The following is a 23,164-nucleotide window of genomic DNA, read 5'->3' on the forward strand; positions in this document are numbered from 1 at the left end:
GGTCCTTGTCGGATATTATGGGGGTTAAGCCGCAGCCAGAGACTTTTTGAGCCCCTTATTCAAAAGATCAGAAAATACATAAATAGAAGGTACCTGTATCATAAGAGGACTGGCTTGGCCTGAATGTGAATGAGGATGATCGGAGCCTCTTCTCAGGAGGCACACAGAGACCTGCACAACGGGAAGAGAAGGACATCGTCTTATATCTGGAGAATGTAACTGATTCTTAAAGGGCTGAGTATCTGGCTGATGATGCCCGATTCCTCCATCATCAGTATCTGGTGACCACCCGTCACCTCCATCATCAGTATCTGGTGACCGACCCCTGCATCTCTGGTTCTCGTCGTTCTTCGTGTTTTCTCGGATGATGTTGAACATCACATTTTGAAACCCCAGTGAAATATTTGCATTGAGAAGACCTTGCAGATGCAGTATAACTACCTTGTGTCTTGTTGTTGTGCTCAGTCATGACATGGTGTATGACCTGTGATGCAGTATAACTACCTTGTGTCTTGTTGTTGTGCTCAGTCATGACATGGTGTATGACCTGTGATGCAGTATAACTACCTTGTGTCTTGTTGTTGTGCTCAGTCATGACATGGTGTATGACCTGTGATGCAGTATAACTACCTTGTGTCTTGTTGTTGTGCTCAGTCAAGACATGGTGTATGACCTGTGATGCAGTATAACTACCTTGTGTCTTGTTGTTGTGCTCAGTCAAGACATGGTGTATGACCTGTGACATGAATCTGTCTTTTATAACCTCACCTTTGAAGTAGAGCCTGGCTGTGTCTCACTCAATTTTAACCCTCCAACACAACTGTTTCAGTTAACTGTTTTTCAGTTTTGATATGACAATGATATCTGGTATAATTGGTTACTTGCACACCTGAGCATAGTCCTATAAAATCTCTGACTTTGTCAAAGTACCAAGAAGTAGTGATGGAGGTGACGCGCGGTCACCAGATTTTAGGATTTATTTTTTGTTCATTCACTTTGCATTTCGTTGCTAAAAATTAACTCCTAACACTTCTATTATATAAGCTTCTTACTATGCAAATTTTTACGACCTCCTAATGTGGTGCTTGTTTTGGGCACCACATTTTAAAAAAGACATCAACAAACTGGAGCAAGTTCAGAAAAGAGCGACCAGAATGGTGACCGGTCTGCAAACCCTGTCTTATGAGGAAAGGTTGCAGGATTTGGGAATGTTTAGTTTGCAAAAGAGAAGACTGAGAGGAGACTTAATAGCTGTCTACAAATATCTAAAGGGCTGTCACATTGTAGAAGGATCAACTTTATTCTCATTTGCACAAGGAAAGACTAGAAGCAATGGGATGAAACTGAATGGGAGGAGACACAGATTAGATATTAGAAAAAAACATGCGTCAAGGTTCTTTTAAAGCGTCAATTTTAACTCGTAGCATTACTACCTGTTGTAGACGTGATTGGCATGGCTTTTTTTTTTTTTTTTTTTTTGCAGACCGCGTGGGATTTCGCCGCGAAGCCCAATAACAGGCGTCTCCCGCTGTTCCTAACTGATGGGAGCAGCGATGTATCAGGGGGGTTTGCACCGGCTCAGGATTTAGGTCTACTGTACAAACAAATGACTTACCATTTTCAGCCTCCGTGGTGAAGTCTCCGGCTGGTCTCTATACGTGAAGACAAGAAGAAACGTTCTTACTACATTTACTGCTCACAACGGATCCGTTTTCTAACAAATGTTATTCACAGTGCAAACTGCAATCCCTTCCAAAAAAATGATAAAAGCCTAAAAAAACCGCAGATGTGAGTAGCTCCCGAAGAGCGCCGACTCAAAGAAAAAGCAGTCTGCCTCATTTCGGTCTTTAAAGCCCATGTTTCTGATTACTCCAGATGAAAAACGAAGCAAGATGACCGAATTAAAAATCTGCCGTTTTGTGTACGCAGCTCCGCTCAGACCTATGCGTCTCCAAAGTTACAGACTACAAACTACGAGTAGTCAGATCCACTCCCTGCAATTTTACACGGTTCGGTTCCCGTGCCTGAACTTAAGAAGAAAAAAAAAATAAAAAATCAGACCATGCTCCATCAGACTCAAATGCATCGCTTCTAGAATATCTCCGCACTTACAGCACGCGACGTGCCTGAGTGACATTACACGGAGGTTGTGCGTCTCCGCACGCAGCGTCTGCAAATTATACAACTCCCAAGTTGGACGGGACCGGGCGAGTCTCAGCGTACCTTACATGGCCGATCCTTCTCGTGCAGGGACGCCGGCTGGGCGGGCCACGATTTATCTGCAAAACAAGAGACGCGTTACTTGTGCACGTCGCGTTTCGAGCGCAGGGTAATCACAAGTATTTTGCAAAAGGTAAACAGTCCCGAGCGACTAATGAATGTTTACAGCACGAAGAGTTACGTAATGACAGCGGCACGCCATCTGCGGCACGTACAATAGAGAGGTGCGGCGTCTTCTCCAACCAGTAATTATCTGGACTGATTGTCCTTACATCAATAGACTATAACATCACAGCCCTAAAAATACAACCGCCGATGACGAGCGCATTCCTACACAGCGGAGGATCGCTGCTGCCGCTCCGTACGGATCAGCGCAACATGAAATTAATGCAAAAGTAGAGAATTACTTACGGCAACCAAACATATAGAAATATTCCGAGCGCACAACTTTTTCGCATTCCGTGCTGGATCTGTGTCTGCAGAGGGAAGGCTTTGTAGATTTGCATTCTGGAACTACCCGGCCAAGAAATATTCCAAAAACTGAGGCTGGTTGCAATATGGGGCATGTTTCCTTGCAGTTCTTATAAATGGACCATCGAAACGGTGTGCCGCCACATACAGCGTATAAATAACGATACCACCATGCAGCATGGTGTCGTTATGTTGCCAGACATCGGCCAAAAATGCTGTCGTACAGTTGCCTAAATAACACCGACGTTCCCTGTAAGATGTCATTCTGCGGAGTGCAACACTATAAATACCGCCTACAGAGCTCAAATAATACCAACACACAGTGATCAAAAACAGATGGAGGGAAAAAAAAACAAAACAGAAGCCAAAAAAAAAAAAAAAGAAAGTAATTTCACATATAAAAGATAATATAACCCAAAAATAGAAAATAAAAAAAACCATCCTAATTACTACCACCTCACCCCGCCAAATAAATGCAAAGCCCATCCCCCATGTTTTGAGCCTCCTTTTTACTGAAATCAGACATAGAATTTTAAAAATAATAATTTATATATTTTACTATTACATTTTTATTACCCTAACCGTGACGCTACCCCTATGTCTAACCCTAGCCCTAAGCCTAAACCTATCCCTATATCTAACCCTAGCCCTATGTCTAGCATTAGCCCTAAGCTTAAACTAAGCACTATATCTAACTCTGGCCCTAAACCTAAACTAAGCCCTATATTTAACCCTAGCTCTAAGCTGAAGTGTAGCCCTATGTCTAATCCTAGCCCTAAGCCTAACCTTAGCTCTTTGTCTAATTATAACCCTATGTATAAACCTAGCCTTATGGCTATCCCTAACCCTAGCTCAATGTCTAACCTTAGCTCTATATCGATCCCTCTACATAAACTTTGGTCCCCCGTTTCCTAACCCTAGCCCTATGTCTAGCCCTAAGCCCAACCTTAGCTCTAAACCTAGCTCTAGCCCTATGTCTAACCATAGCCCTATGCCTAACCAATATCTATCCAAAGAAGTATGTCTAAACCTAGCGCTAAGCCTAACTTTAGCCCTATGTCTAACCATAACCCTGTATCAAGCGCTGTGTAAAGAGAGCGGCGCCTGTAACCATGACCCCGACACTGACTGACTGATCTAATGATGACCTTACTGTCAGTCTGTACGCAGAGCGGTGACTGAAACCAGCCTGGCGTCACCCCCATGTCACGCCGTGATTACACGTAAATAGGGAAAGGGATCCTGAACTGTCCCTAGGACTGGGGCCTTAACCCTGGTGCCCAAAAGGTACCTCTAAAGGGGAGGAGGTTTGGGCCACCAGCCTTTGTGTTCTTCTGTCCTGAGAACATGTTCTATGTCTTAAGCTGTCCCCTCCCCCAGGAGGCTTGGGACAGAAATACTAGTGTATCAACCACATGGGAATAGGACAATGAGAAAAGCATACACCCAAAAAGAGCAACAATCTCCAGTAGCAACAGCATCTACAAGGAGCTAGGAAGCAAAGCTTTCACTGGCAAGGAAGAGAAGGTCTGACCCGATTTTACAGGGGGAGGAAATGACCAGGTCAGGAACAGCTGTGAGATGGAGCTGCAAGTTTCTAACCAGCATAGAAAGGGTCGTTAACCTCTTCAGCATCAAAGGAAACCAAATTCATTTAATACGAAACAGACGAACTGCGATTCACAATAGTGATCTTCTAACCCCTCCCTGGAGGACGTGACACACTCGTGACACCTCGTGACTGAAAGCGGAATGCTGCCAGGGAGAATAAAGTTAATTTCCTCCCGGCCTCGGGGATCCAATGGCGGGGCAGCAGTGGGAATTTTTAGAGAACGATTTACCTGCAGATTAACCCTTTATCTGCATGTTAATTTTTTTTTCCAGGTGGCAGGTTCCCTTTAAAGAGATAGGAAAACATGATTTATTTTGTACAAAACCAGCGACCCACCTTCCATGGGTTGTGTGTGATATTTCATTTCTGCTCCACTGAAATGTATGGGACTGAGCTGCAATATTAAATGCAACCTGTGGCTAGGAGGGGCGCTGTTTTTGGAAGACAGCAGTCATGTTTTTCTAATCCTGTTCTAAGGGGTTAAATAAATGGTAAAAACAACCACAATATTTCATGACCTGTAATAACAGCGCAGAAGTTACATAGTGGCGGTGTGTATACTGTGGATTACTACTACATAAACATCCTCCGTCACTCCGGCCACGAGGGAGGGCGGTGGCAGTAAACACCGGATCAGGCTGGGCCTGGCCGGTTCTTAGATCTTGGCAGAAGCATTACAGGGGAAAAGAACAGGATCAAGAGAGAGGGCATGACTGGCACTGTAACTGGCAGCTGGACAGCAATGCCTGCGCCTGCCAGGAGCTGACACAATCTACATTAATAGTCCACTAAGCCGCCCGCTGTCACACACAGGATCCCGCCAGGAAAATGCAGAGGAAAACGGAGAAGAAGATAGTCAGCACGGACAAAGGGTCATCACATCCGACGGGTCACAGCACATCAATGGAACACAGAAAGGATACAGCCCGGAGTATAATGTAATGCAGGATCAGGAATGTATGTACACAGTGACTGCACCAGCAGAATAGTGAGTGCAGCTCTGGAGTATAATACAGGATGTAACTCAGGATCAGTAATGTAATGTATGTACACAGTGACTGCACCAGCAGAATAGTGAGTGCAGCTCTGGGGTATAATACAGGAGGTAACTCAGGATCAGTAATGTAATGTATGTACACAGTGACTGCACCAGCAGAATAGTGAGTGCAGCTCTGGGGTATAATACAGGATGTAACTCAGGATCAGTAATGTAATGTATGTACACAGTGACTGCACCAGCAGAATAGTGAGTGCAGCTCTGGAGTATAATACAGGATGTAACTCAGGATCAGTAATGTAATGTATGTACACAGTGACTACACCAGCAGAATAGTGAGTGCAGCTCTGGGGTATAATACAGGATGTAACTCAGGATCAGTAATGTAATGTATGTACACAGTGACTGCACCAGCAGAATAGTGAGTGCAGCTCTGGAGTATAATACAGGATGTAACTCAGGATCAGTAATGTAATGTATGTACACAGTGACTGCACCAGCAGAGTAGTGAGTGCAGCTCTGGAGTATAATACAGGATGTAACTCAGGATCAGTAATGTATGTACACAGTGACTGCACCAGCAGAATAGTGAGTGCAGCTCTGGAGTATAATACAGGATGTAACTCAGGATCAGTAATGTAATGTATGTACACAGTGACTACACCAGCAGAATAGTGAGTGCAGCTCTGGGGTATAATACAGGAGGTAACTCAGGATCAGTAATGTAATGTATGTACACAGTGACTGCACCAGCAGAATAGTGAGTGCAGCTCTGGGGTATAATACAGGAGGTAACTCAGGATCAGTAATGTATGTACAAAGTGACTGCACCAGCAGAATAGTGAGTGCAGCTCTGGAGTAGAATACAGGACGTAACTCAGGATCAGTAATGTATGTACAAAGTGACTGCACCAGCAGAATAGTGAGTGCAGCTCTGGGGTATAATACAGGAGGTAACTCAGGATCAGTAATGTAATGTATGTACACAGTGACTGCACTAGCAGAATAGTGAGTGCAGCTCTGGAGTATAATACAGGATGTAACTCAGGATCAGTAATGTATGTACACAGTGACTGCACCAGCAGAATAGTGAGTGCAGCTCTGGGGTATAATACAGGATGTAACTCAGGATCAGTAATGTAATGTATGTACACAGTGACTACACCAGCAGAATAGTGAGTGCAGCTCTGGAGTATAATACAGGATGTAACTCAGGATCAGTAATGTATGTACAAAGTGACTGCACCAGCAGAATAGTGAGTGCAGCTCTGGAGTAGAATACAGGACGTAACTCAGGATCAGTAATGTATGTACAAAGTGACTGCACCAGCAGAATAGTGAGTGCAGCTCTGGGGTATAATACAGGAGGTAACTCAGGATCAGTAATGTAATGTATGTACACAGTGACTGCACTAGCAGAATAGTGAGTGCAGCTCTGGAGTAGAATACAGGATGTAAGTCAGGATCAGTAATGTAATGTATGTACACAGTGACTACACCAGCAGAATAGTGAGTGCAGCTCTGGGGTATAATACAGGATGTAACTCAGGATCAGTAATGTATGTACACAGTGACTGCACCAGCAGAATAGTGAGTGCAGCTCTGGAGTATAATACAGGATGTAACTCAGGATCAGTAATGTATGTACACAGTGACTGCACCAGCAGAATAGTGAGTGCAGCTCTGGAGTATAATACAGGATGTAACTCAGGATCAGTAATGTAATGTATGTACACAGTGACTGCACCAGCAGAATAGTGAGTGCAGCTCTGGGGTATAATACAGGAGGTAACTCAGGATCAGTAATGTAATGTATGTACACAGTGACTGCACCAGCAGAATAGTGAGTGCAGCTCTGGAGTATAATACAGGATGTAACTCAGGATCAGTAATGTAATGTATGTACACAGTGACTACACCAGCAGAATAGTGAGTGCAGCTCTGGGGTATAATACAGGAGGTAACTCAGGATCAGTAATGTAATGTATGTACACAGTGACTGCACCAGCAGAATAGTGAGTGCAGCTCTGGGGTATAATACAGGAGGTAACTCAGGATCAGTAATGTATGTACAAAGTGACTGCACCAGCAGAATAGTGAGTGCAGCTCTGGAGTAGAATACAGGACGTAACTCAGGATCAGTAATGTATGTACAAAGTGACTGCACCAGCAGAACAGTGAGTGCAGCTCTGGGGTATAATACAGGAGGTAACTCAGGATCAGTAATGTAATGTATGTACACAGTGACTGCACTAGCAGAATAGTGAGTGCAGCTCTGGAGTAGAATACAGGATGTAAGTCAGGATCAGTAATGTAATATATGTACAAAGTGACTGCACCAGCAGAATAGTGAGTGCAGCTCTGGAGTATAATACAGGATGTAACTCAGGATCAGTAATGTATGTACACAGTGACTGCACCAGCAGAATAGTGAGTGCAGCTCTGGAGTATAATACATGATGTATCTCAGGATCAGTAATGTAATGTATGTACACAGTGACTGCACCAGCAGAATAGTGAGTGCAGCTCTGGAGTATAATACATGATGTATCTCAGGATCAGTAATGTAATGTATGTACACAGTGACTGCACCAGCAGAATAGAGAGCGCAGCTCTGGAGTATAATACATTCTGTAGGTCAGGACCAGTCCCTATAATTAAACCCTGTTTAACTATGGTGATTATTGCAATTAATAACTGTAATGTGTAGTTGGATTTTTCCTTTAGGACAGCAGAGTAGATAGAAGTTAGTTACATAAACACAACAGATTTGTTTCCTAAGACAATTGTCCCATTCCAGAGCAGCAGAATACACAGGATTATCCTGCACGGCCCCAGGGTGGACGTGGACTGTGAGCGCCGACTCTTCACCTGTACTGTAATCATTCATTCTGAAGTGCCGATCACAAGTATCCTGCCAGTAGGGTAATGAGAGCAGGTACCTGCGCATCCAAACATTTCAGATGACCGGCGAGATCACTCTGCTGCAGGAAAAGCCAATCTACATATGTGTATATTGACCCCTATGGGCTGCGTATTACAGCTCAGTTCACATTAAGTTGTCACTGTCCTTACAAGAAACTTCCCATAAATCAACAGTACAAATAAATATTGGACACTTTGTAATTTACCTTATAAGAAACATCGCTTTTTCTCCTGAATCTGTCCTGCTTAAATCAAGGTAAGATGGGCTGCCAGGTTTACTGAGGGATCAAGAGTTAAGTTGTCTATGAAGAGGAGAGCAGGAGAAGAACGAAGGCGCAGAGTGAAAGAGAAGCACAGACACACGGGTCTAGCTGCCTGCTCGTATGTGTTTTATTGCAACCAGTGCTGGATTCACAGCTACACTGCTCAGTGCTTCTGCATTATGTCCTCAATGCTGCTGCCTCCTATTAAAGAGGATTTGTCACCAGGTCAAAAGTGTTCAGTTTTTTCCTCGTATTTTATGTCTGCTGTTACCCTGAGTATATTTATTTTTTTTTTTTTAAATCCAGATATGGGCCATTTTATTTGGTGCCAATTTTTACAGACTTTACTAAGGGGGTGTGGCTCACATAGTAATAATGCAGAGCATTAAAGACACACCCCAGAGGATCATGTGAGCCACACCTACTTATAAAGACCATAAATATTAGCAATAGATAAAATGGCTCTCTAGAGTCGTATGTCAGATTAAAAAAAAAATAAATAAAAAAAACAGAATGGAATATTCAGGAATGAAATAAGAATGCAAACTGGTCTCTTCTGAGCTGGTGTCTAGTCCACTTTAAATACTGATTTCCCATCATTGCTGGATTCACAGCTACACTGTTCAGTATTGCTGTTAATATCCTCCATGCTGCTGCTTCTTAAGACTTCAGAAGAGAGTCTACACCTATACCAAATTGATGAACTACTAGTTGGGGGACCCCCAATATCCTGGGGGTGTCCATATAGAAGAGTTGCCAGCCTCCTCTGAGGACGGCTCATTCCGCAGACTCGTCAGAACAGAATCATTCACATTAATTATTTTTGGATATGATCTCACGGGCTTGTAGTAGCCCTGCCACGGAAGGACTGGTGCCGGGCCAAGCACATATCGTCCTGCCCGGACCGGTGCCAGCTGTAACCTTACAGTTCAGTAGGATACACAATACCGTGGTTAATTAACCCCTTCATTCCCTCCTTGGATCAGCGGTTACATCTCTGCGCTGGAATAAGTTAAGACTTCGTTTTACCAACGCTGCATCTAATTAGCACTTGTTTTATCAAGTGCAGCGAAATGTGAATATGGGCACGTAACTTCTAATAAGTTCTTTAATCCGTCTTTCTAAGCCATTACCAGCGTCAAGAGGAAGGCGAGAAAGCGTTATCACAAGCAGATCATCTCTAGCTGCCCTGAACGGCATTACTAATGCATTAATGTCAATCGGGAACCAGTAAGGAGCAAGAGCGATTGGAAAGCAATACTACTAAAAGACAAGCGCTTACTGCTTCAGCTCTGCAGAAAGCTTACGTACGGCGCAGTCTGTACATACGCATGACCAGCCGTAGCCCAGCACAATGCTACATTTTACGATACAAAGATGATAAAACTTAGTATTCCTCCAGCCACCACTAGAGGGAGCTCAGAAGCTTAGTGCAGACTATATTATGCAGTAAGCCGAGAGCTCCTCCTAGTGGTGGCTGCAAGAATTCAGATTTGTAACATTTTTATCAGCATTTACTGCAAATTTTGCAATATCATTTTAGAATGGTCCATGGTTGGTTTGGCATTAACTGTTAGTAGTTTCCTAATTAACAAGCGCAGAACAGAACAAAGCCGCTGACATGTTGATGAGTATAAAGTGTTTTCATATTGATCAGCTCACAACAAACTTGTTCTGAGCACAGTAAAATGTCAGCGCCTGAGGGGAAAAGCCAATCTGCATAGTCTCACTGCTCCGTACACGTCGGTCGTTCTCGTACATTCCCATCGCAGTCGGCACAAACGATTTCCTGCATCTTTCCTTCTTGCACCTTAGTAGGATTAGACGGTCACTGAATGCGCTCCAGTCTCAAACAGCTGATATCATGGGCGTGCGTTATTGGTCATTATCGCCACACACTTCCAAATTCTATTATCCACTGCCTCCTCAAAAGTGGCAAGTTGGTGGCCAGCAGCGGAGCTTGCCTTCCCGAGGCGCTTATTAGCATCAGACACGCGCACACAACCTGGGAGAACAATTCTAACATTTTGCTGCACACATTAAACGACCTTAGTTTCCGCGGGACGTACAGTTTGCTCACCTCCTTCTTGTAAATCCTCTCCATATAGCACCTCCAGTCCAGCTTACTGTCCAAGTAGACCCCCAATATTTGTAGCTGTCCACCTGCTCCACGTCCTGACCAGCTATAGTGGCTGGTGAACCCTTCCATCCTTCCCCTGCTATAGTTCACCACCAGCTCTTTAGTTTTCTTCATGTTTAGTTGTAAATAGTTAGCCTGACACCAATCATTAAAATCCAACACCACCCTCCTATATTCCTCCACACCCCTCCGACACCACCCTCCTATATTCCTCCTCACCCCTCCGACACCACCCTCCTATATTCCTCCTCACCCCTCCGACACCACCCTCCTATATTCCTCCTCACCCCTCCGACACCACCCTCCTATATTCCTCCACACCCCTCCGACACCACCCTCCTATATTCCTCCTCACCCCTCCGACACCACCCTCCTATATTCCTCCTCACCCCTCCGACACCACCCTCCTATATTCCTCCTCACCCCTCCGACACCACCCTCCTATATTCCTCCTCACCCCTCCGACACCACCCTCCTATATTCCTCCTCACCCCTCCGACACCACCCTCCTATATTCCTCCTCACCCCTCCGACACCACCCTCCTATATTCCTCCTCACCCCTCCGACACCACCCTCCTATATTCCTCCTCACCCCTCCGACACCACCCTCCTATATTCCTCCTCACCCCTCCGACACCACCCTCCAATATTCCTCCTCACCCCTCCGACACCACCCTCCAATATTCCTCCTCACCCCTCCGACACCACCCTCCAATATTCCTCCTCACCCCTCCGACACCACCCTCCAATATTCCTCCTCACCCCTCCGACACCACCCTCCAATATTCCTCCTCACCCATCCACCACCACCCTCCTATATTCCTCCTCACCCATCCACCACCACCCTCCTATATTCCTCCTCTCCCATCCACCACCACCCTCCTATATTCCTCCTCACCAATCCAACACCACCCTCCTATATTCCTCCTCACCAATCCAACACCACCCTCCTATATTCCTATATGTGGTTTAGACAGACTGGGGCTCAGAAGGCAGGGTGGCATTTGGATTTGAGGGCGCAGAATTAGATGAATTTCTTTCAGAGGGTGAGGAGCAATTTTGCTTTTCCAGAGTCTTTGTGCTACCAGTAACGTGGAAGCCCCCTATATTTCCGTTAACAGATGACGGACCCAAGCGGGGGTTTATTTTTTTGTGGATTGAGTTGAATTTATTGGGAACATTTTACATAACGGTTAGGATCACATTTATCCTGCGCTCTACACTGAGCACTTACTTGGGGGTTTCCATCTTAATCTCTAATTGAGGTGATTCAGATGAAACCCCCGAGGGATCCTTTCACTATAATGAGGCAGTATAGTTACTCTGTACTCCCTCTGGCCTCTGTTCTGCAGTTTCCTTTTTTTCAGAAGTTTACAAAACTGTGACCAACAGCACTTTTATGCAATCCTAAAAAGACGGACACCACCGGGTCACAGGCTTGCCGGCATCCACAGTGCTTCCATCTGCCTCATTATAGGGAATCTTCGGCCACAGGTTCAGTCTGAATCACATATTTCAGAGATTTACATGGAAACTCTGGTGTAAGCGCTCATCGCAGAGTGCAGGATAAATGTGTGCTGAGCTTTACTGCGATCTTTGGGAGGCAGAATTAAAAAAAAATCAACAGCAAGTGAAGAATTAGTTTTATTTTTTATGCCGTTCCTCGTGCGGTATAAGTGATTAGGCAACTTTATTCTTCAGGTCGGTGTGACTACAGCGATACCAGATTTATAGCGGGTTTTTATGTTTGGCTGCTGTCACACACACTAAAAAGACTTTTTTTGCAAAATCTAAGTTTTGCATCACCACATTTTGAGAGCTATAATTTTTTCATATTTCTGCCATGTGAGGTCTTGTTTTTTTGTGGGACAAGTTGATGTTTTTATTGGTACCATTTTTGGAAACATGACTTTATCACTTTCTATTTCAATTGTTGTGAGGCAGAATGAAAAAAAAAAAAAAAAACACAGCAATTCAGGAATTTTTTTTATGACATTCAGCGTGTGGTAAAATTGGTACGACAGCTTTATTCTTTGGGTCAGTACGATTACTCATATATATATATTTTTTTAATGTTTTGGCGCTTTTACGCAGTAAAAAAATATTTATGCCAAAAATAATTATTTTGGCATCGCTTTATTCTGAGATCTATAACTTTGTTATTTTTTCTTTGATGGAGCTGTATGGCGGCTTGTTATTTGCGGGGCAAGGTGACATTTTCAGTGGTACCATTTGCCCTTACATTTGTCTTTTTGATCGCGTTTTATTCCACCTTTCGATCGGTCGTATGATCAAAAAGCATAATATGTTATCTCTTTTTTTTTTTTTTTTTTTTTTTTTTTTTTTTTTAACACTGATGGAGTTAACTGGTGGGACAGTTTTAAAGGTCAGGTCTTTCCGGACGTGGCGATACTAAATATGCATTTTTCTGAGTGTTTTTTTCCATAAACATATCTATTTATGGGTGCAATATATTTGTTTATTATTATTTTGTAATTTAAAAAAAAAAAAAAAAAAAAAAAACACCACTAATTTTGACCATTTTTTTTAAAAACTTTTTTACTAAGTCCCTCCAAGGGACTTTCACTTTTTGTAGTCTGATATGTGCATTGCAACGCATCAGAACTGTGAGTGCTGCACGGACACAAGTTAGATCATGCACTGAGGATGTTCTAAGAAACTCGCTAGTGTCTAGTTCTGGTGACCTGCACGACATCGGGTCACCACGAAAATGATTGGGACCCCACGATGATGTCGTGGGGGGGGGGGGCAGACTGGAGTGCAGAGGGGGCTCCCTCCCTCTACATGCCTGCTAAATGCTGCAGTAATTAGGGGGTTAAAGCGACGAGAGCGGTGCTGGCACCATTCCTGCACTGAATGCCAGGTGTCAGCTGTCAGGATCAGCTGATCCCTAGCGGCGATCGCTCGCGCACAGCCCCGTGTGCGCGCAAAATCGCCATGATGTATCCATACATATCCAACACCTAATCTCGTTTTCAACCACTGGCATATCAGTACAACAGTTAATACCACCATACAGTGCACAAGGGAAAAGATCTATGCAGTGTCCAAGTAATGCAAAGGCATCCAAATATCACCATAGCGTGCCCAAGTAATAGCACTATATAGTGCCCATAAAGTAGAAACAATGGAAAAATTATTTGCAGCTGATTTTTATTTTTTTTTTTTTTTTTTACAGGAGGTCTCTGCCCCATAAGAGACCAGTAATAGAAACGGCACAGATACGACATTGGGGCAGCATCGGCAGCTCGGCCACAGTCTGTTGCAGTCAATGGCCTTCCATCACAAACTAACACCCTGCGCTCTAGAGATGAGTGGGAGGCACACAAGTGGGGCCCTTGATGAGCAGACAATGGTGGCCTGTGATCATTTTATCAACTCTAACCCAAGAGTAAATGCAACACAAAGGGGTAAAACAATAAAAAAACAAATATTCATTCAGCAAAGAAATCACAAAGGAAATATTTACACAGAGAAGCAAATAATGAACCAATCCTCATAATGCTGAAATGTTCAGACAAAGTACAAAGCTCAACATCCCCGACCCCAGACTGAGAAGTTGATAGAAAGCAGCAGAGAGAGATCTGTGCAGAATCTGCTGATGTGTTCAGCTCACAGAGCATTGTCTGCACTGGATACATTGTATCAGTCTGGAGTCACAGAGCATTGTCTGCACTGGATACAATGTATCAGTCTGGAGTGATAGAGCATTGTCCGCACTGGATACAATGTATCAGTCTGGAGTCACAGAGCATTGTCCGCACTGGATACATTGTATCAGTCTGGAGTCACAGAGCATTGTCCGCACTGGATACATTGTATCAGTCTGGAGTCACACAGCATTGTCTGCATTGGATACAGTGTATCAGTCTGGAGTGATAGAGCATTGTCCGCACTGGATACAATGCATCAGTCTGGAGTCACAGAGCATTGTCTGCACTGGATACAGTGTATCAGTCTGGAGACACAGAGCATTGTCTGCACTGGATACAATGTATCAGTCTGGAGTCACAGAGCATTGTCCGCACTGGATACATTGTATCAGTCTGGAGTCACACAGCATTGTCTGCATTGGATACAGTGTATCAGTCTGGAGTCACAGAGCATTGTCTGCACTGGATACAATGCATCAGTCTGGAGTCACAAAGCATTGTCCGCACTGGATACATTGTATCAGCTGAGAGCAGGACTAGATATACAGGATCACTGCCTCTGAATGGAGACAAGAGTGATCACATTTACTGACAGCAAGCAGAGATCTCGCAATTGGTGAGTAACTGGAACGTGAAGTTTATAAGAAAGTTGCATCATTTCTCTTTTCTACAAACTAAAGTTGATATTTTTTTGATTTGTTACGGTCCCTTCTTTAGGTGAAAATATTCTCCTCTTTTTCCCAAGGTCCATTTAGTGCGTAGACTGCGCCTCTGGAATGGGGATAAGTTGCAGTACCAGTCATAACCAATAGTGGCGCTGTTTCTGTATAACATAACAATAGACAATTCCTTTTTTTTCCTAACCCCAGACAACCTCAAGCGGACCAGTAAGTGAAAACAAACCTAAAAGTAACCAGAGATATAACAGGAAAGTGTATCAGAGGCCTCGCCGGTGACCTTGTAATTTAATTCCATGTAGGTTAATGAGATGTGCGGCAGACGTCACCGTCAGCTGCTGCTGTAACCAAACTCCTTCAGTTGCAGCTTAGTGATAACACTGACAACTGGTTCTCAGTGGTTGCAGCAGGTTCCCTGTGCTCTACACCTGGGGAGGGAGATAAGATTGGACAGAGACCATTGTCCTAATGATTCTGGATGACATCATTTATTGGTCACCTGCCAAGGTCATCTCATAGATCTGGGCACCTCCAGCATCTACTGTAGGGCTCATACATAAGTCCATGTCATGGCTCAGTATTGCACATAGCTACAGGGCAGCGTTGCATGAAATTTCTACCACATACACCCAATTCTATGGAGATGTGTCATTCTCCTTCAGACGGCTTATGTGTGATCGGATTGGAAAAGGGAACATTTCAGTACATAGTGCAGCCAACGGAGTCTGTACAGCAGCACCCAGGGGTGAGTATACAGCAGCACCCTAAGGGAAGCTATCAGAAAATGACCTATTGTTAAATAATCGATATTAAAAACAAAAAATGGAAATCCTGCAATTCTCACAAAGGCCACCAGTCCTTTTTTTGACTCTAACTTCCTGTTGTTTCAGGAAACAATACATGTACATTAGCCACAATGGTCAAACCCTGACCCAAACTTTTGTATTGAAGCATCTAATGAGAGTGTGCAAAAATCATTGTAAAGGGCGGAGGTGAGCTCTGACATCTACTATTGTGATCCTGTGTGTGTATAGAGGTCTTTGTAATCCTGCCTCTAATGATAATGAGCCTGCTGAAAGCTGTTTCTGAATGGACAAGAAGATAAATCTATAAAGGTCCCAGTGGCCAGTGTGAAATTTGCAAGGTTAATATATATATTTTGTTTTTAAATAAAGAGCAAGATATGAAAAAAAAAAAAAGCCTACTTCTGTGAAAATGCAGGTAAAATAAAAACCTGATATAAAAAATTAGTGATTTTCTGATGATAGCTACCATGGTTTACCCATTTAAAGTCTATGGGAGTCCCAGAAACACCCAAGTGACTTATGCAGCCTATGGATAAGCATAAGTGGCAATGCCAGGGTAATTTTCAGGTATGATTACTCTTTAAAGAGTAGCTACATATTGTAATTGCACAATCATTTAATCAAATGGATTAGTTTATAAATTCTATAGAGACGTCCATCATTGGATATAGGGCATGAGAAGCCACAAGAAGCAAATTATAAGATTACAAAGTTGTGGCAAGAGGCTATGGCAGAGAGCCGCGGCAGAGTGCTGCATGCAGAGAGCCGCGGCAGAGTGCTGCATGCAGAGAGCCGCGGCAGAGTGCTGCATGCAGAGAGCCGCGGCAGAGTGCTGCATGCAGAGAGCTGTGAGAGTGCTGCAAGCAGAGAGCGGCGGCAGAGAGCTGGGAGAGTGCTGCTGCAGAGAGCTGAGGCAGAGTGCCGCTGCAGAGAGCTGAGGCAGACTGCTGAGAAAGAGTGCTGCATGCAGAGAGCTGCGGCAGAGATCTGGGAGAGTGCAGCTGCAGAGAGCTGAGACAGAGTGCTGAGAAAGAGTGCTGCATGCAGAGAGCTGCGGCAGAGATCTGGGAGAGTGCAGCTGCAGAGAGCTGAGACAGAGTGCTGAGAAAGAGTGCTGCGGCAGAGATCTGGGAGAGTGCAGCTGCAGAGAGCTGAGGCAGAGCTGGCATAGTGCTGCTGCAGAGAGCCGAGAGAGCAGCTGAGGAGCCGAGACACAGCTGCGGCAGAGAGCCGAGACAGAGCAGCTGAGGAGCCAAGACAGAGAACAGCTGCAGAGAGATGAAAGTGCTGCAGGCAGAGAGCTGTGAGAGTCTTGCTGCTGAGAGCTGAGACAGAGTGCTGAGAAAGAGTGCTGCATGCAGAGAACTAAGGCAGAGTGCTGAGACAGAGCTGGGAGAGTGCTGCTGCAGAGAGCTGAGGCAGTGTGTTTCTACAGAGCGCTGAGGCAGAGTGTTGCATGCAAAGAGCTATGGCAGAGAGCTGAGGCACAGTGCTGAGACAGAGTGCTGCTGCAGAGAGCTGAGACAGCAGCTGCAGAGAGATAAAAGAGTGCTGCATGCAGAGATCTGAGGCAGAGTGCTGCTACAGAGTGCTCCGGTAGAGAGCTGGGAGAGTACTACTGCAGAGAGCTGAGACAGAGAGCCGCTGCAGGGAGCAGGAGCAGCTTGCAGGGAGCTGAGGCAGAGAGCCGCTTGCAGGGAGCTGAGGCAGAGAGCCGCTACAGAGTGCTGAGACAGAGAGCCACGGCAGAGAGCTGAGACAGAGAGCCGAGACAGAGAGCCGAGGCAGAGAGCCGAGACAGAGAGCCACGGCAGAGAGCCGAGACAGAGAGCCACGGCAGAGAGCCGAGACAGAGAGCCACGGCAGAGAGCCGAGACAGAGAGCCACGGCAGAGAGCCGAGACAGAGAGCCACGGCAGAGAGCCGAGACAGAGAGCCACGGCAGAGAGCCGAGACAGAGAGCTGAGACAGAGAGCCACGGCAGAGAGCTGAGACAGAGAGCCACGGCAGAGAGATGTTGTAGAGTCAACGCAATCATATTACCTATTTATCGAGGGAGCACCACTTATTACTTTTTCTATGCAGTAGTCACAATACCTAGGGCATGAGACAAAGTCCACAGCAGCTCCAATGCCAGGAGCCACCAGGTAGGACACAAGGAGGCAGAGAAAGTGCAATATTGGCAGGTATTTAGGGCAGTAGAGCAGGCGGTCTGCAGACAGTGAGCGCCATATTGGGCCCGCATCTAATACAGATTTTTATGTGCGCTCTGATTGCACTAAACCTGCCGCCAAAATCTGGCAAATGTTACAGAAGGTGAAGAGGTACCAGGGGCCCGAGGCCCTCTCCGCCACATCAGGAGGCACCAGTATGGCACATGATGCTACAGATTTAGCATTGGGGCCCCGGGGCTTACAGTTACACCAACATAGAAGCTCTCTTGTATTAATGTGGACAATGCAACTTTTGAGAAGCCCCTTTCGGACGGAAAGATTTTCTTATTTGCCAAGAATGCACTTTAGGAGCAGATTGGACCTCGGCGCAAAAACAATGACCTCCGACCACCCCCAAAAAGGTCACTTCTGGTCCCTGCAATTATGGCGGATTCATCAGCTCGTTAACCTCAATGGGCAATTAGTAGTCAGAACCGCCCGGCGATGAAGCAACCGGAGAAAACGTGCTGGGAGAAAATGCGCCTGGCCTCTTTAAGGGATTTTTGTACTTTTCCACTTCCTATTGTCTACGTTTATGGGAACCTCACTCAGTGTGTCGGACGCTTCCCCCTGCCACGTCCAGGATACATACTTCAGATGCCACGAAAGTTACCGCATTCCTCCTCCTATAGGTCAATTCCAGAGAAACGCTCTGAAGTCCCCCCCCCCCTTTCTTTTCTTGTTCTACAAAGTTTCATTTCTTTTTTGCTTTCACCTCCAAGTGGAAGGGAGTCTAGTAACCCAAACCCTTCCACCTACTCGATGGGCAGTCCGTGCAGGGGCCCCGCAACCTAAAAGGGCCACACGCGGCCATCCCCGGCAGAAAATTCGTACACTGTTGGAATCAAGCAGAAAAAAAGTTTTTAGACTGCTGGAGAGGAAGGCGGCCCAAAGAGGGGCGGAGGTATCATCGGTGCCACATTGGCCCTAGAGGTCGGGGGGCCACTGCCAGCTCCAGAGCAGATGGACTGCCCATATACTGGGGGCCCTTTTCTGAGGTCCTGGGATATATATCTGGGGGGGGGGGGGGGCCAGAAAAATGGCCACAAAATATCCAAAGATTTTTTAGTTCCGCCCCCGATACGAAAACAATGCTTGTTTACGTCGCCATGGCAATGCTGGAATGTGTAGTTCCATCAGACAGAAATGGATTTGTGCAGTAAATAGAACTCGCCGCTTCCAGCGCAAATACCTTCTGCCGTTACGCTTAGCTGGGACTTGTAGTTCCACAATACGAAGGCCCAACGTATAGTTTGTGATTCCTTGTGCTGGAAACCGTATACGTCGTTTTCTGCAAGTTCAGTCCCGTAAAAACTTCGACATTTAATGCAAATTATTAATAAAGTCACCCGGCGTATCGGTCGCACCATCGGGACGTCCTGCCCTTCCTTCCTACACAGTCGTGAGACTTGAGTGACGATTGTTGAATCGAAACAGTTTGACATTTTGTAACCAATATTTCAAAATATTTTGATACAAAAAGTTCTAATATTTGGATACACAAAGTTTAAATCGTTGGATAAAAAAAAAAAAAAGTTTCGATACAACTTTGAAAACTTTTCGATTTTTTTTTGTATTCGTAGAAAAAGACTGAAGCGACACAATCGGGGGTTCTCGCGCAGACGATGACCGATGGCGGCGGCTCACTCACCTCTAGGGCAGTCCGGTCGGCTCTCCGGTCGGCTCTCCGGTCGGCTCACGTCAGTCCTCCCGACTTGCGGCCGACGTCCCGCGGCGGTCACGCACATGGCGACTTTGTCGCTCTCTTCTGAAGGTCTGGAGTCGTGGCAATGAGGTTTTATCTCCGGGTAGAAAACATTCTCTCTGATGATGGAAGTTTGCTGGCTTCTCATACCGACCTATGGCGGCGATGGCAGAAGAGCAGATCGCTTGCACCGGGACCGAGCTCAGCAGCGCCTGACGCATCCCCCTGCAGGTCGGAGCAGCAGCAGGTCGTCCAGTGACTGGAGTCAGGCAGGCTGGGAGCTGCTCTAGATCTGTGGGCAGGGATCTGCTGCTCGGCCTCCTCCCCCCTCCTGCCACCAGTCAGGAGATCGGGTCACTCCGTGTCGTCACACAATCCAGCTTCACAACCAGACTGGCCTGGCTGTCCCCACTGCTACACTCACAGTTATATATGGACCACCAAAAATCTGTAAGAAAAAATGCAAATAATAATAATAATGCTCTGTGGCGCCAGCATCCTCCGCAGCGAAGTACAATGCACTGCGGTGTTACAAGTAGATCCAATTTTAGGCAAAATCAAACTTTTGTCTGATCGATGTCTGCAAGTCCGGACGTGTCCTGGAGATGGTACCTGGGGAGGTCTGGGGTCTGTATACAGGGGGGGTCCGATCTGGGGTCTGTATACAGAGGGATCTGGACTGTATAAAGGTCTGGTCTGGGGTCTGTATACGGGGGGGGGTCCGATCTGGGGTCTGTATACAGGGGGTCTGATCTGGGGTCTATATACAGGGGGTCCGATCTGGGGTCTATATACAGGGGGTCCGATCTGGGGTCTATATACAGGGGGTCCGATCTGGGGTCTGTATACAGGGGGTCTGATCTGAGGTCTGTATACAGGGGGTCTGATCTGGGGTCTATATACAGGGGGTCTGATCTAGGGTCTGTATACAGGGGGTCCGATCTGGGGTCTATATACAGGGGGTCCGATCTGGGGTCTGTATACAGGGGGTCTGATCTGGGGTCTGTATACAGGGGGTCCGATCTGGGGTCTGTATACAGGGGGTCCGATCTGGGGTCTGTATACAGGGGGTCTGATCTGAGGTCTGTATACAGGGGGTCTGATCTGGGGTCTGTATACAGGGGGTCTGATCTAGGGTCTGTATACAGGGGGTCCGATCTGGGGTCTATATACAGGGGGTCCGATCTGGGGTCTATATACAGGGGGTCCGATCTGGGGTCTGTATACAGGGGGTCTGATCTGAGGTCTGTATACAGGGGGTCCGATCTGGGGTCTATATACAGGGGGTCCGATCTGGGGTCTATATACAGGGGGTCCGATCTGGGGTCTGTATACAGGGGGTCCGATCTGGGGTCTGTATACAGGGGGTCTGACCTGAGGTCTGTATACAGGGGGTCTGATCTAGGGTCTGTATACAGGGGGTCTGATCTGGGGTCTATATACAGGGGGTCTGATCTGGGGTCTGTATACAGGGGGTCTGATCTAGGGTCTGTATACAGGGGGTCCGATCTGGGGTCTATATACAGGGGGTCCGATCTGGGGTCTGTATACAGGGGGTCCGATCTGGGGTCTGTATACAGGGGGTCTGATCTGAGGTCTGTATACAGGGGGTCTGATCTGGGGTCTATATACAGGGGGTCTGATCTGGGGTCTGTATACAGGGGGTCTGATCTGAATCCTGTATACAGGGGGTCTGATCTGGGGTCTGTATACAGGGAGTCTGATCTAGGGTCTGTATACAGGGGGTCTGATCTAGGGTCTGTATACAGGGGGTCTGATCTGGGGTCTATATACAGGGGGTCTGATCTGGGGTCTGTATACAGGGGGTCTGATCTGAATCCTGTATACAGGGGGTCTGATCTGGGGTCTGTATACAGGGAGTCTGATCTAGGGTCTGTATACAGGGGGTCTGATCTGGGGTCTGTATACAGGGGGTCTGATCTGAAGCCTGTATACAGGGGGTCTGATCTGGGGTCTGTTTACAGGGGGTCTGATCTAGGGTCTGTATACAGGGGGTCTGATCTGAGGTCTGTATACAGGGAGTCTGATCTAGGGTCTGTATACAGGGGGTCCGATCTGGGGTCTATATACAGGGGGTCCGATCTGGGGTCTGTATACAGGGGGTCTGATCTGAGGTCTGTATACAGGGGGTCTGATCTGGGGTCTATATACAGGGGGTCTGATCTAGGGTCTGTATACAGGGGGTCCGATCTGGGGTCTATATACAGGGGGTCCGATCTGGGGTCTGTATACAGGGGGTCCGATCTGGGGTCTGTATACAGGGGGTCTGATCTGAGGTCTGTATACAGGGAGTCTGATCTGGGGTCTGTATACAAGGGGTCTGATCTGAGGTCTGTATACAGGGAGTCTGATCTGGGGTCTGTATACAGGGGGTCTGGTATGAAGCCTGTATACAGGGGGTCTGATCTGGGGTCTGTATACAGGGGGTCTGGTATGAAGCCTGTATACAGGGGGTCTGATCTGGGGTCTGTATACAGGGGGTCTGGTCTGAAGTCTGTATACAGGGGGTCTGATCTGGGGTCTGTATACAAGGGGTCTGATCTGGGGTCTGTATACAGGGGGTCTGGTATGAAGCCTGTATACAGGGGGTCTGATCTGGGGTCTGTATACAGGGGGTCTGGTCTGAAGTCTGTATACAGGGGGTCTGATCTGGGGTCTGTATACAAGGGGTCTGATCTGGGGTCTATATACAGGGGGTCTGATCTGGGGTCTGTATACAGGGGGTCTGATCTAGGGTCTGTATACAGGGGGTCCGATCTGGGGTCTATATACAGGGGGTCCGATCTGGGGTCTGTATACAGGGGGTCCGATCTGGGGTCTGTATACAGGGGGTCTGATCTGAGGTCGGTATACAGGGGGTCTGATCTGGGGTCTATATACAGGGGGTCTGATCTGGGGTCTGTATACAGGGGGTCTGATCTGAATCCTGTATACAGGGGGTCTGATCTGGGGTCTGTATACAGGGAGTCTGATCTAGGGTCTGTATACAGGGGGTCTGATCTAGGGTCTGTATACAGGGGGTCTGATCTGGGGTCTATATACAGGGGGTCTGATCTGGGGTCTGTATACAGGGGGTCTGATCTGAATCCTGTATACAGGGGGTCTGATCTGGGGTCTGTATACAGGGAGTCTGATCTAGGGTCTGTATACAGGGGGTCTGATCTGGGGTCTGTATACAGGGGGTCTGATCTGAAGCCTGTATACAGGGGGTCTGATCTGGGGTCTGTTTACAGGGGGTCTGATCTAGGGTCTGTATACAGGGGGTCTGATCTGAGGTCTGTATACAGGGAGTCTGATCTAGGGTCTGTATACAGGGGGTCCGATCTGGGGTCTATATACAGGGGGTCCGATCTGGGGTCTGTATACAGGGGGTCTGATCTGAGGTCTGTATACAGGGGGTCTGATCTGGGGTCTATATACAGGGGGTCTGATCTAGGGTC

At 46.5% G+C, this 23,164-nt stretch overlaps 1 protein-coding gene across 1 annotated transcript in view; it reads right to left on the reverse strand.

The window, feature by feature from the left end:
* The window catches only part of RANBP3L (RAN binding protein 3 like), a 39,941-nt gene extending 19,830 nt beyond the window's left edge, over positions 1–20,111 (reverse strand). The window contains exons 1-4 of the mRNA XM_073543946.1: positions 19,650–20,111; positions 2,224–2,279; positions 1,616–1,652; positions 94–171 (exon numbers count right to left, since the gene is read on the reverse strand). Of these exons, the coding sequence (XP_073400047.1) occupies positions 94–171; positions 1,616–1,652; positions 2,224–2,279; positions 19,650–19,851 (373 nt within the window). The 5' untranslated portion in view covers positions 19,852–20,111. The remainder of the gene's footprint in view (positions 1–93; positions 172–1,615; positions 1,653–2,223; positions 2,280–19,649) is intronic.
* Between the last annotated feature and the right edge of the window lie 3,053 nt (positions 20,112–23,164).

The sequence above is a fragment of the Dendrobates tinctorius genome, unplaced genomic scaffold, assembly GCF_039654945.1.
Source record: "Dendrobates tinctorius isolate UK_male_01 unplaced genomic scaffold, ASM3965494v1 ptg000135l, whole genome shotgun sequence".
Taxonomy (NCBI): Eukaryota; Metazoa; Chordata; class Amphibia; order Anura; family Dendrobatidae; genus Dendrobates; species Dendrobates tinctorius.